Genomic DNA, 25041 nt, shown 5'->3' with positions numbered 1-25041 from the left:
TACACTGTTGGTGGGAAACAGTACAGCATTTTTTGGAGTACAGTTTGGCAGAACCAGTCAAAATCTAAAATGAAGCCTACCTTTTGCAGCTCCAAATATCCATCTCTGCTGAGCTTTGTGACTGTTTCTCCAGCATCCATTCTATGTATATTCTCCAAGCTGGGTGGTTCCACAGGTAAACTGACATTGGCCTAAACCAATCAGAAGAATCCTGTTTCCTTTTGCTCCTGTCATTATTAATTCAGATAAAGGAATTTAACAGAGGCTCAAGCCAATAGGTGCATGCCATTCCCCTGGCTACAGTGCTCGATTAACAGTGAGCAATATCCAAATTTGGCTTAGAGTGAAATGAAGTTTTGTCTGGTGGCTAGAGAAACGCACTTCCTCCTCCATAAGTGAATGAAGAAGCATGTGACTCCAGGAGTCTAATCTCCCAAAGTTTATATTATCTAAACAAAAAAGTTTACATTCATTCCAGTTCTAAATAACCATACCCATATATTTATTTCAACAAACACACACTGCTCTACCATTGACTGAGCGGGGCTGAGTAAATTCCTTAAGCCTTTTAAGCCTAGTAACTTGCCTATAAAATACGGCTTATATTCCTTCCTTCATAGGATTATTCCTATTGTCACATGGAAATCACTGTGTGAGATGGTGTGGAACAAAAATAGATAAATAGGATGTTCCCTATTCTTATTCTTTAGAATAGTTCCCATCTTTAGAGACACAGAAAATTTAATGGGGTGATGACACTGGATTATTGTTCTTGCATATGGACCTCAGAATCAGGCCCTGACTCTTCTGGAGAGTCTAGGAACAACTTAATAAACAACTTTTCTACACACACACACACACACATACACACACACACACACACAGTATCTTCTATATATCTACATATCTATATCTACATATCTATATCTATATACCTATATATAAATATAGATATAGATATAAATATCTATATATCTATATATAAATATAGATATATAGAGATATGTAGATATAGATATGTAGATATATACATATACATATACATATACATATACATATACATATACATATACATATAGTTGGGGGGAAAGACAGTAGGTATACATGTAAGCAAAAGGAAAACAAGTTGGGGAGGAAAGTAGCCAGTTGGAACACTGTTGTCATGGGGAGGAGGGATAGTTTTAAATTCTAGCAGCTATGTTAATAGAGATCACCTTCCATATCTAGAAGCAAGGAGATAGCTGAATGGGTATAAACTGACAAAAAAACCCTATTCTCGTGACTGATAGGAGATACTCCCATTGACTAGAGACAGAAATATACTGAATGGAGATATTTTAGTTTCAATTCCCTGATTCTTTCTTATTTTAAATTCATGTTAACCAATGATACATTTTCTAAAATTTTGCTAGAATCTTTCTCACTTCTACAGATGATCCTGCATGCCAAAGTAGAACGAGAAAGGATTGAATAAGGCTATGTAATGGGGAGAAATAAAATTTCACTGAAAACAAAGGAAAATAACATTTTGTGGGTGGATTTTTTTAAGAGAAAATTTCTCAGTGTATAGTACATCCAACATCAGATATCCACAAACATCTATAAACACAAAGCTCTAAATCACAAGTTACTTACAAGTGATGAGAAGTGATGTCAAGGTTTGTGGTAAGGTACTTCTCAGAAGGCCATGTTAAGAAACAAATACACTGTATGTTAATTACAGTTGCAAATTTTCTCATGTCTGAAGTTAAACAGAAAAAATAAGGCCTTATAAAAGCAGTGAATGGAAAACGTAATTTTTCATTCACATAGAGGCATGTTAAGAGTCCATTACCAATGTAAGAACACATCACAAAACAATAAAGAAAAATTCATTTAGTACAATTCACAAGAACCAGCCTTAAAGCCTTAGGAGCAGTGACCCTTGCTGTTTCTAATTCCCTGCCAGTGGTTCAGTTTTATATAGGAAGGCTTAGAAAACAAGTTAATCACATTTTTCAGTCTAGTCTGACTCAGAGTTTAGTGCAGATCGAAAGTTCTATTGTAGCACAACTCAGATAAAAGAACAAATAATGAGAGAGTCACATAAGGAAACATGACTTCTTTGTTCCCATTTCAATAGAAAGTCAGCTATTCTAACTGAGCAAAGGATTCTCAATCAGGAGACCCAAACTCTAAGCCTCGGTCTGTTACAGCTTTGACCAAGCGGTCTTTACAAGACATGTTACTTTATGACTAGGCAGCTTGTATCATGTGCTGTATAAAAAAACTAACTTGCCAACACCCAAAAAATAAAAAGTCCAATTAAAAATGGGCAGAAGACATGAACAGACATCTCTCCAAAAAAGATATACACGTGGCCAACAGAAACATGAAAAGATTCTCAACCTCACTCACCATCAGGAAAATACAAATCAAAACTACCATGAGATATCACCTCAAACCTGTCAGAATTACCAAAATCAAAAACATAAGAAACAGCAAGTGTTGGCAAGGATGTGGAAGAAAAGGAACCCTCACGCACTGTTGGTGAGAATGCAAACTGGTGCAGCCACTGTGGAAAACAGTATGGAGGTTCCTCACAAAATTAAAATTAGGGCTACCATATGATTCAGTAATGTCCACTACTAGGTATTTACCCAAGAATATGAAAATACTAATTCCAAAGGATATATGCACCCCTATGTTTATTGCAGCATTATTTGCGATAGCCAAATTATGGAAGCAGCCCAGTGTCCATCAATCCATGAATGGATAAAAAATATATATATTCTTTATATATATAAAGAATCTTAATATGGGATATATATATATGTGGAATATTATTCGGCCATAAAAAAAGAATGAAATCTTGTCATTCACAACAACATGGATGGATCCGGAGAGTAGAATGTTAAGCAAAATAGGTCAGGCTGAGGAAGACAAATATCATATGACTGCACTCATACGTGGAATTTAAGAAACAAAACAAAGGAGGCGGGGAGAGACAAACCAAAAAGCAGACCCTTAGAGAACAAACAGAGGGTTACCAGAGGGGAGGTGGGTGGGGGAACGGGTGAAATAGGTGAAGGGGATTATGGGTACACTTATCTAGATGAGCACTGAGTAATGTATAGAATTGCTGAATCACTATATTGCATGCCTGAAACTAATATAACACTATATGTTAACCATACTGGAATTAAAATTTAAAATAATTTTAAAAAGATAACTTGCCACCTCTATATCAAAGTTTCCCCCCCAAAAAATTAACAGATAATTTAAAATTTATCTAAGTACCATACAGTGCTATACACATTATTTGTATTCTCTTCATTAAATAAATGCAAATAAAGCCATCTATGGAGCTCAGTAAGGTATAATATTTATTCATTTTAAAACATACATCCACACAGCAAGCCCATTTCTCCCCACCAATACGTATACATATTTCCTATTAGGCTTAACCATATTCTTCTAAGGAGAGCAAAGTAATCTTAAGCTGAAAGAAAGAATTACTTTGGTTCAGTATCTATAGGCCCAGTTTGCAAAATCTTCTTTTTCAAGTAGTTCTGCCAAGGTTCTAACCAGATATGATCTTTGAATCTCAACTTGCACTTACAGTATTTAATTTTTAGTTCCTTAATTCTAAAGTTCACAAAATGTGTCAATAGGCAAAATACACCAAAAGCAAATACAGAGACAAAAAGGTAATTGATCCTAGATCCTCAGTCATTGAGGTGATATGTTTACACTGATCTTTAAATAAAAATAACATTGAAATAAGCTGGAAAGCCACTTGACTTTGAAATATTGTCTTCTTTCCATACTGTACAGTCTATTGGCAATATTTTTTAAGTAAAAATGAAACAATATCTTAATGTGAAGCCTATTAATGTCTATACATTAACTGTCTTTAGCATATTAGCCATACCAATGTAGTCAAACACCTGGTCAGAGGTTAAAAATAGAGTTTCAAAATCAAGACCAAATTTTAATTGAACCACCTATAGACTTCTACATTGGAATCTCTCATTTTGCCTCCTCCTGAATGTCCTGCTTTTTTGAGGACAAAGTATCTAAGGTCAGAATTTTACTATTAAGCTCCTCAGAGTAATAGAAAAGAGTATTAGTTAAATTCTTGGGCTAAGTTTTAGTCAATGCCTTTTGGAAAAAACAACACATTGTTAACTGGTTAAGGCAAAAAAAACCACACAAATTCTGGTCCCCTTAACAGCCATTCTCTAAAATAAATTCAGAGTGTGACCAGCAACCTAGAAGCCAAAAACCTACAGCCAAATTGGCTTAAACTTCCCACCTGGAAGTCATGGACTGGGGCATGAGAAACGGTGTGTGGACTGTATGTAGGTAGATATTTTTGCATGTTCGTGAAGAGCTTTTGGGAAGGCCTATGTGTTTGAGGAAATGAGAAGACAGGAGCATCTCTGGGTTCTGTCTGATATCACCTTCAAACTATCAGTGGACAGGAGTGAGGTCCATAACAGTGGACACTTCCTCCCCAAAGCCTCTTCAGCTGGGGAGTTCAACAGTAACTGGCCTAGAGAAAAGTAACCAGTCCTAGTCAATCAGTAACACTGCTTCCCATCTCCTGGTTTTGTATGTATATACTTCCCCTTTCAAGGAGAAGCATAGTCCTCAACTCCAAGGTATACCTACAAAATTCTCCTTCACTATTCTCATTCCATAATCATGTTCCCGCACGCAGGAACACTGGCTCCAGAATCTCACAATACAGAGGACTACCCGATGTCAGAGTCATACTAAGTCATGAGAAAGAAAAGGCTTCTTTGAGAAATTTGGATCAGTGTGGTTCATAGAAGATCAGCAGAGAGGCCAGATTCCCATAGTACAATGATCAAACATCAATCACGATAATCACAGAAACCAAAGATATACATCTATCCATAGAGAGCAGTTACATATCTCCTTAAAGCCTAGAAACAAGCAAGCTTTATAAAAGTATATTAATAGGTAAGTTATGGTAAAGGAAACATTTTCTCTTACTGATCCTAGTTTTTTCATTTCTTCAAATGATCCTAGTTTTTATCACCTACCACCACCAAACCCATTCCTAAGTAAATGTACACATTTATACAGATAACACAGAGTTCAATGCATAAATAACATAACCATTATAATGTTTCTCTCTCCCTTTTTAAACTCATTTTTAATCTTGGGTAATTTTAAATCACAATCTACTAACAGTAAATACACATTCGTGGAACAAGAACCATATCACTATTCTTCCATTGGATATATCTTGAAATAGCAACAGTGGACTTGAAAGGTGATGGGATAGCAGTTGGGGAGGGGCACTTGTTCAATCTTCCTTCAAAACACTTGGAAGTCTTTGTCTTTTTTCTTCTACAAGGCCTTTCCCAGAAAATGCAGGCAGTTCAAAAGCAAATGACCAAAACCACAAATCTCTCTTTGTAGGATATCAGCACTTTGGTCACAAGAAGATGTCATCTCAAGGGCTAGAGTAGCATCTAAAAGCACAGGGGGATACAGGCAACCAAACAGTTTACATAAAAATCTTTCTAGAAAGTGATTTATATCTTACTTGCTTTCTCACATTGAATATATTTATAATATTGTAAGTATTACACAGTCTAAGAAAACTTAATACCATATATAACAAAAACAAGATTTTAAAGAAAACCTTTAGGATAATTATCAACCAAAGCTGTCATGTGTAGCACACCATCTCCTTTTATGTAAATAATGATTAGTTTTGACAAAATAGATCCAAATTTTATAGAGGCTATAGTTTATATAGTACGTATAACGAGTGCATTGCAAAGACGTCTCCCAACGCCTGGAAAGGGCCCTGTACCAATGAGGAATTAAAACTTAAGATTTGTTCACTTCATAGTAAATTCACATTTGATGTCACAGACGTTCAAAATGCTTTGTGGAGAATGAGATACCACCTCACAGCTGTCAGAATGACTAACAGTAACAACTCAGGCAACAACAGATGTTGGCAAGGATGCGGAGAAAGAGGATCTCTTTTGCACTGCTGGTGGGAATGCAAAATGGTGCAGCCACTCTGGAAAGCAGTATGGAGGTTCCTCAAAAAATTAAAAATAGAACTGCCCTACGACCCGCAATTGCACTACTAGGTATTTATCCAAGGGATACAGGTATGCTGTTTTGAAGGGGCACATGCACCCCAATGTTTATTGCAGCACTATCAACAGTAGCCAAAGTATGGAAAGAGCCCAAATGTCCATCAATGGATGAGTGGATAAAGGAGATATATGTATATATATATATGTATATATATACGTATATGTATATATATATATATATGTATATATATATATATATATATATACATATATATATATATATGTATACACACACACACAATAGAGTATTACTCGGCAATCAAAAAGAATGAAATATTGCCATTTGCAACTACATGGATAGAACTAGAGGGTATTATGCTAAGTGAAATTAGTCAGAGAAAGACAAAAATCATATGACTTCACCCATATGAGAGACAAAACAGATGAACATAAGGGAAGGGAAGCAAAAATAATATAAAAACAGAAGAGACTCTTAAATATGGAGAACAAACAGATGGTTACTGGAGGGGATATGGGAGCGGGGATGGGCTAAATAGGTAAGGGCATTAGGAAATCTACTCCTGAAATCATTGTTGCACTATATGCTAACTAACTTATGTAAATTTAAAAAAAATAAATTAAATTAAATAAATGCTTTGTGGAGGTTAACAGATTAATTCCAACAGTACATTTATGAGAGTGTGGGATTTTATTACCATCATATTTTACAGAGTTAATAAGATATTAAACATTAGGTGACTGGTCTGAGGTCACATACCAAATTGCCACTCAAAAGGTCTGATCTTTGGTTTTCATTTTTTTAGTACTAAACAGTTATATTTAAAAGGAAGGCAATCCTGTTACCATTTAAAATTGACACTTAATTTTTCAAATCACTGTTGGTGCCTAATCAAGTGAATTCTTAATTTACTCTGTTTTCCTTTTTAAAAAAATTTGTAACATATTTCTCCTGGGGGTAGGTCCCTGGTGGGGTGGGAACGTGTGCCAGTGGGTCCTGTTCTTGCTGTGCAGACACATGGTGCAGGCCTGGAGCTTGTAGCTCCCTTTTTACCGTGGTGGAGTAGCAGGACAATAATAAAGTTCATCAGAAACAAATATAAAAAATAAAATATAAAAATAAAAAGGAAGGCAATCATCTAGAATAGTGCTGATCCCTCTTTATTGGGAAAAAGATTACCAAGCAATCATTTCATCTTTCTTGCTTTACGAGCCCAAAGGGCAAATGACTGATAAGGGAGATAAGTATATATCCTTCCACTGCACTCATCACCCTGAATTCACCTTACTGTATCCAGTAAAACACAGGAGATTAGTTTAAGGGCAAGAGCTGTAAGCTCCATGGAAAGGGATTTCATCCCAAAGACAAATACTACTTTTTTTTTTTAAGTGGCACAAGTCTTTCTCTACCAGGTGTTCTCACAGAATCAATCACTAGAGAATGCTTAACGGCAGAATTTGGCCTTTAGCAAGCTACAAAATATCTCCCATGGAAGGTTTACTTTGCATTAAGTATGAGAAACCAGACATACCCAGTTCAGAACCAAAATGACTCTCAGTGCTGGTGTTCCATTCGAGGCAAATCAGCCTCCAAATCATCTAACAGGGGAGATCCTGAAACCTAGAAGTTAATAATCAAGCATTAAAGATTCTCAAAAATTGTAAAAGTCTCACTCCCCCCCTGAAAATCCCAAGTCTTGTTGTTCAAGTATCAGGTGTTTATAATTAACCATTCATAGCGCAAGCTGCTTGCACAGAAGACGATGATGAAGTAAGAGGCTGTTATTCTTTGACCTCTTTGGTGATACGTGTGTTAAAAAGATGCTTCTGATGTGCCAAGGTAGTGTAAACCCACTACAACCCATCTCTCCTACTTATTACAAACAAACAAACAAACAAACAAACAAAAAACCCTTTAGGAAAAATATGAAAAACAACTGGAGATTAAGGAGAGGGGTCAAAAGTTGGAAATGTGATCCTTCACATGGGGGGTAGGCTTCCAATTTTGTTTACTTTTTGCTCCTGTGACTTTGCCCAAAAGGCAGGCCCTAGTCTCAGAGTAGTGAAGAAGTACAAAAAGCTAAAAGTCTGAAAGAAACTCCCTTGTTATCCCAGAGAAACCCTGCAAGCCACAAAGTATGGGGGTGGGTTGGTCCTGGAGCAAACAGAACTAGAGCAAGGGACTCCCTAATTCTGTGTATAGACTGATGGGAGTCTGAGCCCAGCTCCTGACACATGCATGCATGCAGCAGCTCCAAACCCAGAGCAGCAACAGCTTGGCGAACTGAGCTGAGATTTGAACTACCTGCACAAGTCTCCAGCTAACCCCTGAGCCACACAAGCACAGGACAGATGCAAACTACGATATCAAAGACTTAGAGAACTGAGATTTGAAACATTTCTCACAAGAGATAAGGCAGAATTTGCAGTGAGAACAAAACTTCAATGACTGCCTGCTAAAATAAAACGTCCACATTCTCCAGAGGATTACAACACGACCTGGAGGCTACACAACCTAATATTAACAGTTTCCAAGATACAATCAAAGTTATTGGCCATAAAAAGATCCAGGAATGTGTCATCAATTCTCAATGGAAATGGCAATCAACAGATGCAGAAATATATATGCTATACAGGCATATATAACTTAATTAAGTTTATAAAGTCCCAATATTTGGGTCATCTCGGGATCGATATGAATGAAGAAACAGGAATTCTTAGCAGAGAAATATAAGCCCTAAAAAAGAACCAAGTGGACATTTTAGGACTTAAAAATACAGTATCTGGGGGCGCCTAGGTGGCTCAGTCAGTTAAACATCCAACTCTTGGTTTCAGCTCAGGTCATGATCTCATGGTTTGTGGGATCTAGCCCTGCATTGGGCTCTGTGCTGTCAGGGCAGAGCCTGTTTGGGATTCTCTCTCTCCCCCTCTCTCTGCCCCTCCCCGCTCATATACTCTCTAAATACATACATACATACATACATACATACATACATACATACATACATACATAAAACAGCATCTGAAATTTAAATATCTCCCTGGATGGGCTTAATAGCAGAAGGGAAACAACAAGGTAAAGAATCGAAGAACTTAAAGATAAATCAATAGGAATTACCTAATGTGAAGAGCCAAGATAAAAAAAGAAAAAAAAAAAAGATTAAAGAAAGCAGAGTCTCAGGAACTTGTAGAAAATACCAAAAAGTCTAATATCTATGTCACTGGACTCTCAGAAAAAAAAAAAAAGAGAGAGAGAAATTATGGCAGAAAAAAATTTTTGAAGAAATAATGACCAAAAACTTCCAAATTTGGCAAAAGAAGTAGGTTTTCAAATCAAGAAGTTCAGCAAATGCCAAACAGGATACAAAGAAAACTATGCTTAGACACATCTTATTAAAACTAATGAACACAAAACGATGAGGATAAAATCTTGAAAAGAGCTAGAGAAAAATGAAACATTACATACAGATGAACAATTCAAATGCCTAAGAATGTCCCACATTCTGATAGAAATCAGAGAGATCAGAAGACAGAGGAATGATGTCCTTATAGTCCTGGGAGAAAAAAGTTTTTAAAAACCTACCAACTCATATTCTATATCCATTGAAAATATATTTAAGGGATGAAGGCAAAATAAAGTCATTCTCAAATGAAGGAAAACTAAGAGTTTGTCACCCATCAGACTTGCTCTGGAAGAAATGCTAAAGGAAGTTTTTCAAGCTGAAGAAAAATGATACCAAAGAATAAAAGTATAATCTTTAAGAAAGAAAGGAAGAACAACAGAAACAGCAGGTAGTTAGGTAAATACAGAAGACTACTTATTTCCATAAATTGCTTAAAATATCTATGACTATTTAGAGCAAAATATATGACAATGTAGTGGGGTTTTCGGTGTATGTAAATAAGACAAAGAATTCTAACATAAAGTCCAGGTTGAAGTAAAAGGACATATGCTTACCACTACATTTTACAAGTGGTACAATATTTACTCTAAGTAGACTGTGGAAGGTTAGTTAATATATATTGCAATCCCTAGAGTAATCACTAAAAAAAATAATACCAAGAAATATACCCAAAAGCCAATCCTAAAAATATTCAAATACAAAAGAAGACTAAAAAGGGAAAACAAAGGAATAAACAAACAACAACAAATATATATATATATTTGTTATATATATATGTATTTGTTATATATATGTATATATTTGTTATATACACATACATATAAACATAGAGCTCGATCCAGATATATCAATAATCACATTCAATGTTAATGGCCTAAGTATTTACTAGCAGGCAGAATTCTAAAGATATCACCTGGTTAGTCAATCAAACTATTGTAGCTACTGCTGTGAAGCAACTTTGCACGTGGAATTAATGTTACTAATCAGGTGACTCTAAGATAGAAAGATTATCCTGGCAGGTGCAATGTAGGCCTGCAAGGCCAATCACACCCCTCTTAAAAGCAGAAGAGGAAGTCAGAGATGAGGCAGAAGGGGAGGTAAGGGAGGGTCAAAGAGTAAGAAGGATTTGATCACTATTACTAGCTTTGTAGATGGCAGAACTAGACCATGAGCCAAGGAATGTGGTCAGCCTCCAGAAGCTGACAGCATCCCCCAGGTGTCAGCCAGAAAAGAAACAGGGACCTCAGTCCCACAACCTCATGAAACTCAATTCTGCTGACAATCTGAGCGGGCCTGGAAATAGATTCTCCCCTAGAGTCTCCAGAAAGAAATGCAGTCCCACTGACATCTTGATTTGGGGTCTGTGAGACTCAAGAGGAGAAGAAGCTATTCCTAGGCTTCTGACCCATGGAAATTGTGAGACAGTAAATATTTTAAGTTGGTAGAAGTTTACTAGCTGTAATAGGAAACACATTCCAATGAACAGAATTGGAATTGACAGAATGGATACAAAAGAAAGACCCTACTTCTATGAAATGTTGTACATTAAAACAACAACAACAACAACAAGAAACAGATAGTATAAAAGTAAAAAGATAAACCATGGAGACAAATAAGTAGGCTTGAGTGGCTATTTTATTTTATTTATTTTTTTTTTTTTTAATTTATTTTTTTTTTTTTATTTTTTAATATATGAAATTTACTGTCAAATTGGTTTCCATACAACACCCAGTGCTCATCCCAAAAGGTGCCCTCCTCAATACCCATCACCCACCCTGCCCTCCCTCCCACCCCCCATCAACCCTCAGTTTGTTCTCAGTTTTTAACAGTCTCTTATGCTTTGGCTCTCTCCCACTCTACCCTCTTTTTTTTTTTTTTTTTTTCCTTCCCCTCCCCCATGGGTTTCTGTTATGTTTCTCAGGATCCACATAAGAGTGAAACCATATGGTATCTGTCTTTCTCTGTATGGCTTATTTCACTTAGCATCACACTCTCCAGTTCCATCCATGTTGCTACAAAAGGCCATATTTCATTTTTTCTCATTGCCACGTAGTATTCCATTGTGTATATAAACCACAATTTCTTTATCCATTCATCAGTTGATGGACATTTAGGCTCTTTCCATAATTTGGCTATTGTTGAGAGTGCCGCTATAAACATTGGGGTACAGGTGCCCCTATGCATCAGTACTCCTGTATCCCTTGGGTAAATTCCTAGCAGTGCTATTGCTGGGTCATAGGGTAGGTCTATTTTTAATTTTCTGAGGAACCTCCACACTGCTTTCCAGAGCGGCTGCACCAATTTGCATTCCCACCAACAGTGCAAGAGGGTTCCTGTTTCTCCACATCCTCTCCAGCATCTATAGTCTCCTGATTTCTTCATTTTGGCCTTGAGTGGCTATTTTAATCTCAAATAAAATTGGTTTCATGGCACAGAGCACCACAAGTGATAAAGAGAGGCATTTTCTAATGATAAAAGTGATAATATATCAGGAAGACAAAAACTATTATAAGTGTGTATGTACCTAATAATAGAGATTTAAAATACAGGAAACAAAAATAAACAGATATAAGAGAAAATAAATAATTCCACAGTCAGTGAAAGATTTTGACAGCACTCTTTCAAGAACTGATAGAACCAAACAAAAAAATCATTAAGGATATAGAAGATCTGAAGAATACTACCAACCACCTTAATCTAATTTCGCATTTGTAGTAGGCTGTGTCTAACGACTGAAGAATATACATTATTTTCAAGGAAACAAGGTTCATTCGCCATGATAGACCATCTGCTGAGCCATAAAACATATCTCAATGAATCTAAAATAATCAAAATCATACACAGTATATTCTCTGACCATATGGAATTAAATTACAAATCAATAATAATAAAATATCTAAGGAAACGCTAAATAACTACTAAACAACATGTTTCTAAATAATTCCTGGGTTAAAGAAGAAATTACAAGGGAACTAAGAAAATGTTTGGACTGAGCAATAATGAAAAACACAACACATCAAAATTTGTGAGATGATGCTTAAACACCACTTAGAGAAAAAATATGTAGATACATACACATAGAAGTATATAATGTGTGTAAGTGTGCAGGAGGTGGACAAGTGGAGACAGAGTCCACGGGTTATGCAATACTTTACTTACAAAAACCTATCTTACGGGTGTTCCAGAAGGTACATAATAGACTTTTATAAATGTGAAAATGTTTGTGTTATGCACAGAAACAAAATGAAGCTCAACGTATTGATCCATACCATAACGTAAGAGTGCAAGGCAAGTCACAGCTTCTGCCAGAAAGCCTTTTGCTTTCAGTCTCTCGCTGTTTCTCTTCCCACTGACATCTTCCACATATAAACTCATGTTATTTTGGTGTTGATTTGTGTTTTTCACTACACCTACTTTCTCCTTTATTGTATTTTAAATACAACTGGGAAATGAACAAATAAACTAAGAGTAAAAATGCAGAACAAGTTTATAAATATCAAAGGAATAGTTCAAATCAACCAAATAAAAATACTGACGTATGAAGGCTGCCAAAGCCTTTCTTCTATTTCATGAGACAAGATTTGGTTATGTGAACCCTGAAAAGTGGTTTTGAACAATAGTACCCTCACAGACAGCAAGTGAAAAATCCTGCACCTTTAAAATCCACATTAAATTTTAGACATGTACAAGGAATTTATTGAGATACTATAGTTCCTAAAAGTAAAATTTGTGATGGTAATTAATCTTCATGCAACAGGAATTTATTTAGCTTTGATTATATTGCTGCAGAAATTGTTAACAAGAGATAAGGCAAAGTAATAGCAGTCAAAAAACCTTTTTCTCAGGGTCACTGTGTAACTGCCTCTGTAATTTGTTGCCCTCAACAACATAATTTCCCTTGTTGATTGAGCTCTACCAAACTATTTAAGGCATAGTAGTAGAAAAAACCATCCACATAGATATGGAGGCAATACTTAAATGAGGATGGAGACTTAAATTCCAAAACAAAAGTTGCCTAGCATCAAGGAGAGGTGAGAAATCTGTAAGTACAATGATGCATATCCAAAGTTTATACCCAGTTATGGTTGGCTCAGGGAATTTAAAAGTTTGCGAGTTTTCTTAATGTAAAAATGAGTGATAGGACTGATGTTAAAGCAGCAGAAACATAAATATTCTGTAGAATTAAGAGAAATTATAGAAAAATAATTATATATAGAATAGCAAGTCTTTAACATGCACAAAGTAGATAGTCTTGGGGAAACGTGTCAAATAGAGGATACATTTTAAAAGGATACAGGCAATTCAAAGAGTGGAAGATAGGTTATAGCTTTGGGGTTAACTCAGTGAAATACTATGAGTTACCACAAAAGTTATATAAAAGCCATAGCTAGGCTACACACACACACACACACACACACACACACACACACACACACACACACATAATTTTAATCTATAAAAAACTGATGACGGTAAGCTGGAAAATGTCTATATAAGTATACATGTAATAAAGGTACTAAGTGCAATGAACAGTAAGAAAAACTTTGACAAACAAAATTGTATGGATCCCACCAATAAACCTGCCCAATCCTTAAGAGTGAGCTTTCCCTAAGATACTTTAATAAGGACATGAGACCCAAATTCTATCTAACCTATAAAGTATTTCTGTACCTGATGTAATCCAATACTGGGGGCGTGCAAGTCAATAGTGGCCAGAGAAGGAATTCGAGATTCTGAGAGAATTTTGTTCTCTTTCCTTATTAACCTGGAATTTCGAGCTAGATAAAAATAACCACAAACACATTTAAAAATTAGACATTTGTATTAGTTTTCCACATTCTATAGCTGTCCCTCAGTATATACTTAGTGTACATATTTACATACATAAGTCTGTAAATATTTACATATGGAAATACATAAAGTTACTACAATTTTTTACTTTTAATATTTTTTTAGTTTACTTAACATACATTTTATTTATTTTTTAAGATTTTATTTTTAAGTAATCTCTACACTTAACATAGGACTCAAACTTACAACCCTGAAATCAAGAGTCACATGCTCCACTGACTGAGCCAGCAGGTATTCCAATGTAACATAAATTTTAAATAATATAAACAAAAAGGCTGAAAAGTATTATACATACCTATGCCTTCCAAGGCTCTTAGTTCAGGGAGATGATTATAGTTCAGTTCAGGCAAACGGACATCTGTCTTTGAGTATTCCCTTCTTTTCTTATTTGCCTGAAGTAGGCTCTTTTCACTTGGGACCTAAGATCAGAATGATTAACACAAGTGAATTAGCCTTCAGGTAAGCTGGGCTTGCCTCTTTTGTAACTACTATATTGATATCCTAAAATTTAGGAATTCAAGAATAACACAAAACTCCAGAAGTCCTGTAATGAGATTTTGAGTTTCTTTATTTGGAATTTTCTGCTTGTTCTTTTAATAGAGTAAGTGCTAAGACTCTTGGTTCAAATTAGTTATAAAATAATTAGTTTAAAAAAACCTATCTGCATGTCCAAAAAATAGTAAGTTCAGACCTCAGGTTGGTCTTCAACCTACGTGTTGTAGAAAGTTTAGGCAAAGTTCTGCCTCCAATAATTTTCATTAAGACTCAAGTGTGTCTTCTTCCCATTAATCTCTACCTCTTTTCTTGACGGCCTCTTAAAAATAAGGATAAACAGAAATAAGATCTAAAACTGACAGCCAGTTTTGATTATGCAATGCCTGAAAGAAGGCTGATATCAATTCCAGCAAAGTGCTTTTGAGCCAGCTACTCTGAAAGCCTTGCTGATCAAAGTAATCCTCCAAAGCAGATCAAGAATGTAAAACACAAAAATATCTACAAAGAAATCAGTAGGGTATTAAAAAAAGGAAAGTACTGTGGATACAGAAATCGTGGGCCAAGAATAATTAAAAGAAAAGCAAATGTAATGCCCAAATCATGAGAGACATGAAAAGAAGGCTACTCTTGTTCAGCTCTGAGGATAACGAGAAGGGTAGACAAGGGAAATCTGAGAGAAAAATACTCTTTGGGAATACATCCACACCTCCATTCCCTGGCACAAGAGTTCATTCACCACAATCTGTAAGCATTTTCTATGGTGCTAGACATGTTCTAGGTGTGGGGTAGAGCTGTAAGGAAAACAGAGCACATATTCCTACCTTGGAAATGTACATTCTAGTTCAGGAGACAGACAATATATAAATAAGCAAATATAGAGGCTGGTAGGTGTATGTAATGGAAAAAAATTAAGCCAGGAGAGAGAAAAGAGAGTAATGCGAGACAAAATGAGTTCTAATACTAGGGAAGACCTCACAATAAGGCTTCATGTAAGCCAAGGAGGAGAAGAAGCAAATTCTTTGGATTATCTGGGGGAAGGAATGTTCTAAAGCACAGGAAATAAGTGCAAAAGCCCAAATATAGGAGCATGTCTGGCCAGGTTCAAGGAATACAAGGAAATCAGTGGGTTGCAATAGATTGACCAAGAGTAAGAGAGGCCAGGGGCACCTGGGTGGCTTAGGCAGTTAAGCATCTGACTCTTGATTTCTGCTTGGGTCATGATCTCACATGATCCCAATGTGAGATGGAGTCCCACATTGGGCTCTGCACGAGAGACTGCTTGGGATTATGTATCTCCCCCCCTCTCTCTCTGCCCCTCCCCTGCTCACGTTCTTACTCTCTCTCTCTCAAAATAAATAAATAAACATTAAAAACAAGTAAAATTTCAAAAAAAAAAAAAAAAAAGAGAGAGAGAGAGAGAGAGAGTAGCCAGGGGTGGAATAAGAGGGATGGGGACCTGGGTCAATCAGGGACTTATAAGCCCCGTTAGGATTTTGGTCTTGACTCAGAGATGACCAGTCAATGGAAAAGTGATGATGATTTAAGTTAACTTTAAAAAGAAGCATTCTGGCAGTTACGTTAAGCAAAGTAACACTCCTCTGAACCTTCAGAAAACCTCTGAGCCTTGTACATGCTGCCATTCTTATAATCTGACACTGTTTTAATTTGTTGATCTTCTACTAGACCACGAGCTCCTTGAAGAGAGAGATTGATTGATTCATCTCCAGTGTCTCATAATAAGTTATCAATAAATATTTATTAAATGAATAAATAGAATACTTTCTTTTTTTAAAAAAATGTTTATTTATATATTTTGAGAGAGAGATAGAGCATGAGCAAGGGAGGGGCAGAGAGAAAGGGAGGGAGAGAGAGAATCCCAAGCAGGCTCTGACTGTCAGTGCCCAGTGCAGGGCTTGAACCCACAAACCATGAGACCATAACCTGAGCCGAAATCAAGAGTCAGACACTTAACTGACTGAGCCACCCAGGCACCCCTAGAATACTTTCACCAAAAATCTTATGTGAGATACAACAATTTATCTTGTCACCTACTCCAAAAAACAACTGATCACCAAGTATTAAGTTAAGAAAATTTACTGTTACTAAAAAAATTAAAACATGTCATTTAAATAATATATTTAAACATCAAGACTTACAAAACTTACTTAAACTTTAAGACTTTCACATTTATGATTGTGACAGGTTGGGATGATACACGTACAATTAAGGTTCCACTTTATATGTCTCCAAATAAGATTCCCAGTTCTTCACTATTATATTTAACATTAATAGAAGTCTAGAAATGACTAATGCTTGCTCTTCTATCATGGGAGTAACAGTTCACTTACTGATGTGGTCACATTAATATTATAAATGCCTGATGGAGAATGTTTATGTGGTTTCACAAATGGAATGCAATACTTCTTGGTTTTCTCATCCACTCTGCAACAACAACAACAACAACAACAACAACAACAAATTTAAGTTAGAACCAGCAGTAACTATTTTTTTCAAGCACAAAACCAAAACCAAATGACACAAAACTAAGTGACATGCAGTTTAATCAGCATTTAATGCCTATTCATAATCATACAATGCACGTAATTCTGGTGAAACGTTCTGTCCTTTACCACTACCCTCATGCCTCCCACCTCGCTCCCAAGTCCAAACAAATAAATTACTTTTCTTTCAGCAAAATTTCCCAAATGAGCTTCTTTGTACCACCAAATACCCACAGCCATACCATGTAGCAGCAGACGCCCAAAACCAATTATTTCTTTTATTATGATAACCTCCTTTCACATTTTTAGAATAAATATTTATAGACCCTCTTCACCTTACAGAGCACAATCCACTTTCTTAAGACTCAGGTGAATGTTTTTTTTATCAAATGCTAATGACTTTCATTACATAGGCCAAAAGCATTTTGAAACAGAACACTTACAAGAATGAAGAGCACCCAGAAGCCCGAAAGTAGAATGTGGCTGAATCGATTAACACTCGCAATTTGCAGACATACCCTGAAACAACATTTTGTTCTTATTTTTCTCATTCATACCTGTGACTCTGAACTCCTGGGATATTCACCATTCCAGAATTAACACCGGGAGCTACCGTGGAAAGATTGTGCGCAAGTGGGGGAATTGCCACGCCTAGATTTCTGGTGTGATCCACGCTTCCGTTGCTGCAATCTCTGAGGCTTGTAGAAGGCACGGTTGTGATGCGGCTCATCCCACTGTCAGGGAGACAGCTCGCATTTGAAGCTCGACTGACTTTTTCAACTTTTTCTCCGTCCGGTTTTGGCCCTTTTATTTTAAATACTTTAGAATCTTTAATTTTGGGATCAGCATTGGTATCCTGACCATTAATAAAAATGTTAACAACATTAATGATCTGAGGAGAATGAAAAATTACCTCTTCCTGTAAAGAACTCGTCAACTACTGCAGAATTCCATAAATATCACCTTCTCGTGCCCCTGTTTTCTTTATTCTATCTATGGAATTAAAATTACACCCAGGATTCTTGGTCAGACATTTATTTTGAATAGAAATGCAATAGCTCTGCTATATATCAGGTGAATATGATACACACATATATCAAATTTATATATATTTCAGTAGAAAAATGTGAAAGAGAAATTAAGTATCACTACTTTTGTTCTTATATATCTAAAGTCAGGAAATACAAAACTGAGAACTGCCTTCTTCTTTTGGTTCATTTGAAAAAATGTGAGTGGATTGTTGATGGATTGGAATTACCTTACCAAGAACAGATTCTAGGTAACCAACATGCAAATGTAAACTTCAAATAAATTAAATACCCAAATCTCAATTTTAAAGTGCTCTACTTTATACAAAAAAATGTAAATGATATTTTTCTCTCATATCATTTAAGGGAAAAAATGATACATGCATGTGTTTGTGTTCATGTGTTTGTATGTGAGTACATGGGTCTAAATGTTCTTAGATAAGTATGACTTCCTGACAAGACCTACTGCACAGTCTGATACACACTCTGGTACACAGTAGGCACTCAAAACACGATATGTTAAGACAGTTTTTCAAAAGGTAACGTCTATAGAGAAGGTACATTTTTACAACTAAGCTAAAAGTTAACAACTTGCTCACTGCTCAGAAAACCTCTTTTTTTATATTCATTTATTTTCCTCCAAAAATAAAAGGATATATTACATTTAAAATTTAATACACATGAAAACATGGACATTTACCTGTACCACAAGCATTTTTCTATCTTCGCCTAAGGAATCACCTTTTTCCTTTTCCTTCTTTCTGCTTTGAGATTTTTTAGATAAAGAAATATTTCTGGCATCTTTCTGTACTTTTAACTGTAGTTCCTGAGAAAACCTACATAAAAATACATTTGTCAATACAAGAAAATTGTAGGGGCGCCTGCAGTGGGTTAAGCCTCCAACTTTGGCTCAGGTCATGATCTCATGGTTCATGAGTTTGAGTCCCTCCCCTGCTTGCACTCACTCTCTCTCTCTCTCTCTCTCTCAAAAATAAATAAACATTAAAAAAATTTTTTTAAACACAATAAAATTGTATAAGACAGATAAACCTAGAAAAAATTCATTTTCAAGATTTTTTTTTTGTATTGAGTATTAAACTAGAGTATGTTATTTAAAATAAGAAAAATTATTGGGGCACTTGGGTGGCTCAGTCAGTTAAGTGTCTGACTTTGGCTCAGGTCATGATCTCACGGTTCGTGAGTTTGAGCCCCGGGTAAGGCTCTGTGCTGACAGGCTCTGTGTTGGAGCCTGCTTGGGATTCTGTGTTTCTCTCTGCCCCTCCCCCACTCGCACTCTGTGGCTCTCTCTCTCAAAAATAAACATACATTAAAAAACATTTTCTTTTCATGAGAAAAAGTATGGCCTAGATTAGCAGTTCTCAAAAGGCAGTCTGTAGAACCCTGGGAATCCCTGAGAACTTTTCAGGAGGTTCACAAGGTCAAAGCTATTCTTTACCTTAATAGGAAGATGACTGCTTTTCCTCTACATTAACACTGGCACTGATGGTGTAAAAAGCAATGGTAGGTGAAACCGCTGGCACCTTACCAAGAATTAAAGCAATGGCACCAAACTGTACTAACAGTTATGGCATTCTTCATATTCATACGCACATTCTCAGTTTAAAAAAACAAAGGCAGTTTTGCTTAAGAACGTCCCTTATGAAATAATAAAGAAGTATTAATTTTATTAAATCAAAACCTTTGAACACAAGTCTTTTTTCATATTCTGTGTGAAAGAAGGGAATGTGCATGAAGCACCCCGTTACGAACCGAAGTGCAGTGGCTGTCTTAGGGAAAGGAACTGTGTTATTGTTTGAGATACAAACTAAACTAGCCACTTCTTTCGTGCAACATTTTTTACTTGAAAGAAAGGATGACAGAAAACTACAGTTATTCAGACTTGGAGTATTCTGCAAACATTTACTTTTAAAAAATGAGCAAAGGAAAACAACTGACAGCATTTGTGTTGACGATAAAAATCACATTTTTATGCAAAATTACAATTCTGTTAAACTTGTGTGCACTAGTGTGACTGTAGCCAATTCTCAATACTTAAAAAGACTTTTCTGATGAGAGAGAATGTGACTTTTTGATACTATATAATGAAATGTGTCACCATTTTAAAGATCTGCATTATTTAGCAAAACAGTATTTTCCAAATGACTAATAATGATTCCACAAAAACACACATGGCTAAAAGCTCTATTCAAAGTGCAAGAAGATAGATAAATGGATTTTAATGTAACAGGGTATGGAAAGCTCACTGATATGTTTCAGACTCTGCAATGCAACCAACCCTTAAGAACTACTACTGCCAAGTTTTGGCATAGTATCAAAATTTAGGTTATGGACTCAATAAAGAATACCCACAATTATCTAAAAGGGCTATTAAAATACTCTTCCATTTTCCAACTCCATATATATGTGAGGCCAAGGTTTATTTGTAGATCTCAATCAAAACAACCTAACACAACTAATTGAACGCAGATGCAATATGAGAACTGAGGTATCTTTCATTAAGCTAAACACTAAATGGATTGGTAGAAATGTCAAGCATTGTCATTGCCACTCATCTCACTATTCTTGGTTTTGTTAGCTACACTGATGCCAGCAGCTGAGACAGCACAAGAGACCGCACCGGCAGCTCTGGCACTCACAAGTTTGGCACATCCAGGTCCCAGCACAGCACTGGCAACAGTGTCACATGACCGGGTGTGATGTGGGTACAGTGGCAACAGGAGATGGTACCTTTGGAAATGCATCAGTACCCAAAACGATGGCAACACGAACTCGTAGCAACACACAAATCAGTGACCTGAGTGGTAGATGTCACCACAGGGAGACAGAAAGAAAAGCAGGATGTAACTGCTTCATGTCAACCTAGACCCCTAATTCAGTGAACGCGGGGGACCACTCCTAGGAACTGCATTATTGCTAAGGCTGAATAGAGGTAGGGTGGTCAATATTTGAGACTGTATACAAGCGGGTGTGTATAGAAATAAGAGAAATACCTTTACTTTAACTCTAGGTTGGGACACCCCAGAAAACATGAGCCAGTACTATACCTCTCAGCAAATCCATCCATATGAAAGAAATCATGGTGCAGGAGCTCAGCACAGAAGGGCCTTTTGTCTGGGTCAATATGTAAGCATTTCTGGAAAACCAAGGAATACATACAGCTCATATCAAACAAAAACTGCCTACATTTAAATTTCTGAATGTAGAAAAATAGAAAATTGCTGTTTATAGTCAATGAACTTTAAAAACATAATAAATGATAAAGAAAAAAATACAAATCTAGACAATGACCACTAGTGGTTGCTAATATCACAAAAAGAAAGACCATCAGACATGTGGTGTCTCTAGATGGAAACATACAAACCTCTTACGACATGGTCTTGCCAAAAATCAACCTGATTCTGATGAGCTCTAGCTCTAGTTTATAAGAAATACAAGACAGAGGAGCATATTAAACTATACTATGTGGATAATTCTAAGGGTCAAACAACCTACTTTCTTTAACAAATAAATGGCAAGGTTTAAACAAAAAAGAAAAGAGATAAAGATGAGCTCGTAAATTAAGATATATCCACCAATTGTGATCTATAGACTTCATGTAGATCCTAGTTCGAACTATAAAAAGAAATTATGAGAAAATCAGTGACACTTTGAGCATTAGTTAGATGTTTTATAATATTAGGGAAATATTTTTTCCCTAATTTTTAAAATTTAAAGCCTTGCACAATAGAAGGGAAAGGGCCTATTCTGTGTATACCACTGTGCTGGATACTTCACATAGATTATCTGATTTTAATGCAGGTCTTGTTCTGACTTATTAGAACCACTTAATGCCAGGAAAAACAGAAAAAACTCAATAAATAGCTTTAGATGAACAAGAAAAATTCTACAAATGATTAAGGTATTTATAAGTGAAGTAATAGAATATCCAGGATTTGCTTCAAAATGCTACAAAAAACAAAGCTGAGGAGGATGAAGATAGGTAAAAAGAAGACTGTCAAGATGCTGTTAATTGTTGCATCTAGATGATAAATACACAAGGGTTCATTGTACTACTATTCTTTCTACTTCTCTGTTTGGAGTTTTCCAGAATAAAATGTTTAAACGTTATGGGAATTCTATTATAAGGGACATAAATAAACCTGGCCTCCATGAAAAATATTTAAATCTGTTAGAAGATTACATAGAAAAGTAGAAATGTATTCATCTAAGAACTTGTTACAATTGTTTATAAGCTTAATAAACTTTTATTAATGAGTTATTTTAAAAATTTTAAAAGCAAAAAATATCTTGAGTAAATGTGATATGATCTTGGTGTTTTAGATATACTGCACTTATTTTATCAATACTTCAGGAAAGTCCTAATTAATAAGAATTTTTTGATCTAACAACTCCAAAAGGTCTAGTGAGAATTGCCCTAATATCTCCCTCAACTACAAGGCAAAGGTGATGATCATTTGTAAATTAGCTTCAGCAAATCTAGTCGTTAAGCAAAAGCCTCCTTAACACTACAGTACATGTCATGATCCTATGCCCTGTGCTTTAATAATTTGCTAGTTCTTGGGGCACCTGGGTGGCTCAGTCAGTTAAGCTTCCAACTTCAGCTCAGGTCATGATCTCACAGTCCTTGAGTTCAAGCCCCGCATTGGGCTCTGTGCCGATAGCTCAGAGCCTGGAGCCTGCTTTAGATTCTGTGTCTCCCTCTCTCTCTGTTCCTCCTTCTCTCTCTCTCTCTCTGTCTCTCTGTCTCTCTCTCTCTCTCAAAAATAAAAAATATTAAAAAAAATAATAATTTGCTAGTTCTTTACCTTTCTTTTTATTTCCTTATCCATTTTTCTTCTCTTTTCCACTTAATATAGGCTTGCATTTCAAATGTTAAACATTAAAAAGATACTGTTATGAGGATGTTTTTATACTTAAAACATGCTAGATAACACTAAACAGTTTCTTAAAACAAATAAAATTTTCAGGCCTTGCACCTGGGTGGCTGAGTAGGTTAGGCGTCCAACTCTTGGTTTCAGCTCAGGTCATGATCTTGTAGTTTGTGGGTTTGGGCCCCACATCCGGCTCTGTGCTGACAGTACAGATCCTGCTTGGGATTCTCTCTCTCTCCCTCTCTCTTTGTTCCTCACAACTTGTGCGCACGCTCTCTCTCTCTCTCTCTCTCTCAGGATAAATAAATAAGCTTAAAAAAATTCCTTTAAAAATTTTTTTTCAGGCCTTTCCTTCCAAAGATCTCCCTGCCAAATTATTTAACTTTTTAAACTCTTTCTTAATGTACAAAAATTACAGCCACCAGGGCCCAAACGCAGGACATTGGCATTGTGGTGTGGAATACCAGCTTTAAATGTGTCTGTAATTGGCATGACATCCCATGCCAAAATGTCTTATGAGAAGAAATAGAGGTGAACTATAAAGTCATAGCCAGTTTCCTCTCTACTCTGCAATCTAGGAGAAAAAACTTTCACCCAAGGGCAAATCAGGGTTACTCCAATGAACAAATCAAAGCAAACCTGGTGGAAGGTTCAAACACTCCACCACTACAAGCAAGGAGGAGCTTTGCAGAGGACTGATCAGTGGGATAGAGCAGTCAAAACGCAACAACAGAGTGCATGTAACACACTCCAAAAACACTTCCTGAAGTGTCAGGCCCTGGACAGCATATGACCCTTTTTAATATAGTAGTACTCACAGATGCAGGACGCATAACAAGCTATTAAACACATAAAAGACAGAAACCTAGCCAAAATGATGAAATGGAAGAATTCTCCTCAAGAGAAAATCCAGGAAGAAATGACAGATAGAGAATTGTTCAAAACAGATATAAACAATATATCTGAGCAAGAATTTAGAATAACAGTCATAAAACTAATAGCTGAGCTTGTAAAACACATAGAAGACAGCAGAGAATCTACTGCTGCAGAGATCAAAGACCTAAGGAATAGTCACAATGAATTAAGAAATGCTATAAATGAGATGCAAAATAAACTAGATACAGTGACAACAAGGATGGAAGAAGCAGAAGAGAGAATAGATGAAATAGAAGATAAAATTATGGAAAATGATGAAGCTGGAAAAAAGAGGGAAAGGAAATTACTAGATCACGAGGGTAGAATTAGAGAGGTAAATGATTCCATGAAATAAAATAATAACCGTATCATAGGAGTTCCAGAAGAGGAAGAGCAAGAGAAAGGGGCAGAAGGTTTATTTGAACAAATTATAGCTGAGAACTTCCCTAATCTGGGGAAGAAAACAGGCATCCAAGTCCAAAAGGCACAGAGAATTCCCTTCAAAATCAACAAAAACAGGTCAACTTCATGACATATCACAGTGAAACTGACAAAATACAAAGATAAAGAGAGAATTCTGAAAGCAGCTAGGGACAAAGGGGCCTTAACCTACAAGGGTAGATACATAAGGTAGTAGCAGACCTGTCCACTGAAACTTGGCAGGCCAGAAGGGAGGGGCAGGAAATATTCAATGTGCTGAATAGGAAAAATACGCAGCCAAGAATCCTTTATCCAGCAAGGCTGTCATTAAGAATAGTAGAGAGAGCAACCGACAGAATGGGAGAAGATATTTGCAAATGACATAACAGATAAAGGGTTAGTATCCAAAATCTATAAAGAACTTATCAAACTCAACACCCAAA

The 25041-nt window shown here is 36.1% G+C and overlaps 1 protein-coding gene across 1 annotated transcript in view; it reads right to left on the bottom strand.

Moving 5' to 3' along the window:
• Positions 1 to 3342: 3342 nt before the first annotated feature.
• CDKL2 (cyclin dependent kinase like 2) overlaps positions 3343 to 25041 on the bottom strand; it is a 52743-nt gene continuing 31044 nt past the window's right edge. The window contains exons 7-14 of the mRNA XM_042936183.1: positions 21437 to 21525; positions 19072 to 19207; positions 17901 to 18199; positions 17191 to 17284; positions 14643 to 14766; positions 14168 to 14274; positions 7625 to 7713; positions 3343 to 5489 (exon numbers count right to left, since the gene is read on the bottom strand). Of these exons, the coding sequence (XP_042792117.1) occupies positions 7648 to 7713; positions 14168 to 14274; positions 14643 to 14766; positions 17191 to 17284; positions 17901 to 18199; positions 19072 to 19207; positions 21437 to 21525 (915 nt within the window). The 3' untranslated portion in view covers positions 3343 to 5489; positions 7625 to 7647. The remainder of the gene's footprint in view (positions 5490 to 7624; positions 7714 to 14167; positions 14275 to 14642; positions 14767 to 17190; positions 17285 to 17900; positions 18200 to 19071; positions 19208 to 21436; positions 21526 to 25041) is intronic.

Source organism: Panthera leo, chromosome B1 (genome assembly GCF_018350215.1).
Source record: "Panthera leo isolate Ple1 chromosome B1, P.leo_Ple1_pat1.1, whole genome shotgun sequence".
Classification (NCBI taxonomy): Eukaryota; Metazoa; Chordata; class Mammalia; order Carnivora; family Felidae; genus Panthera; species Panthera leo.
The sequence above is the reverse complement of the archived record's forward strand: the minus strand, read 5'-3'. Positions and strand labels throughout refer to the sequence as shown.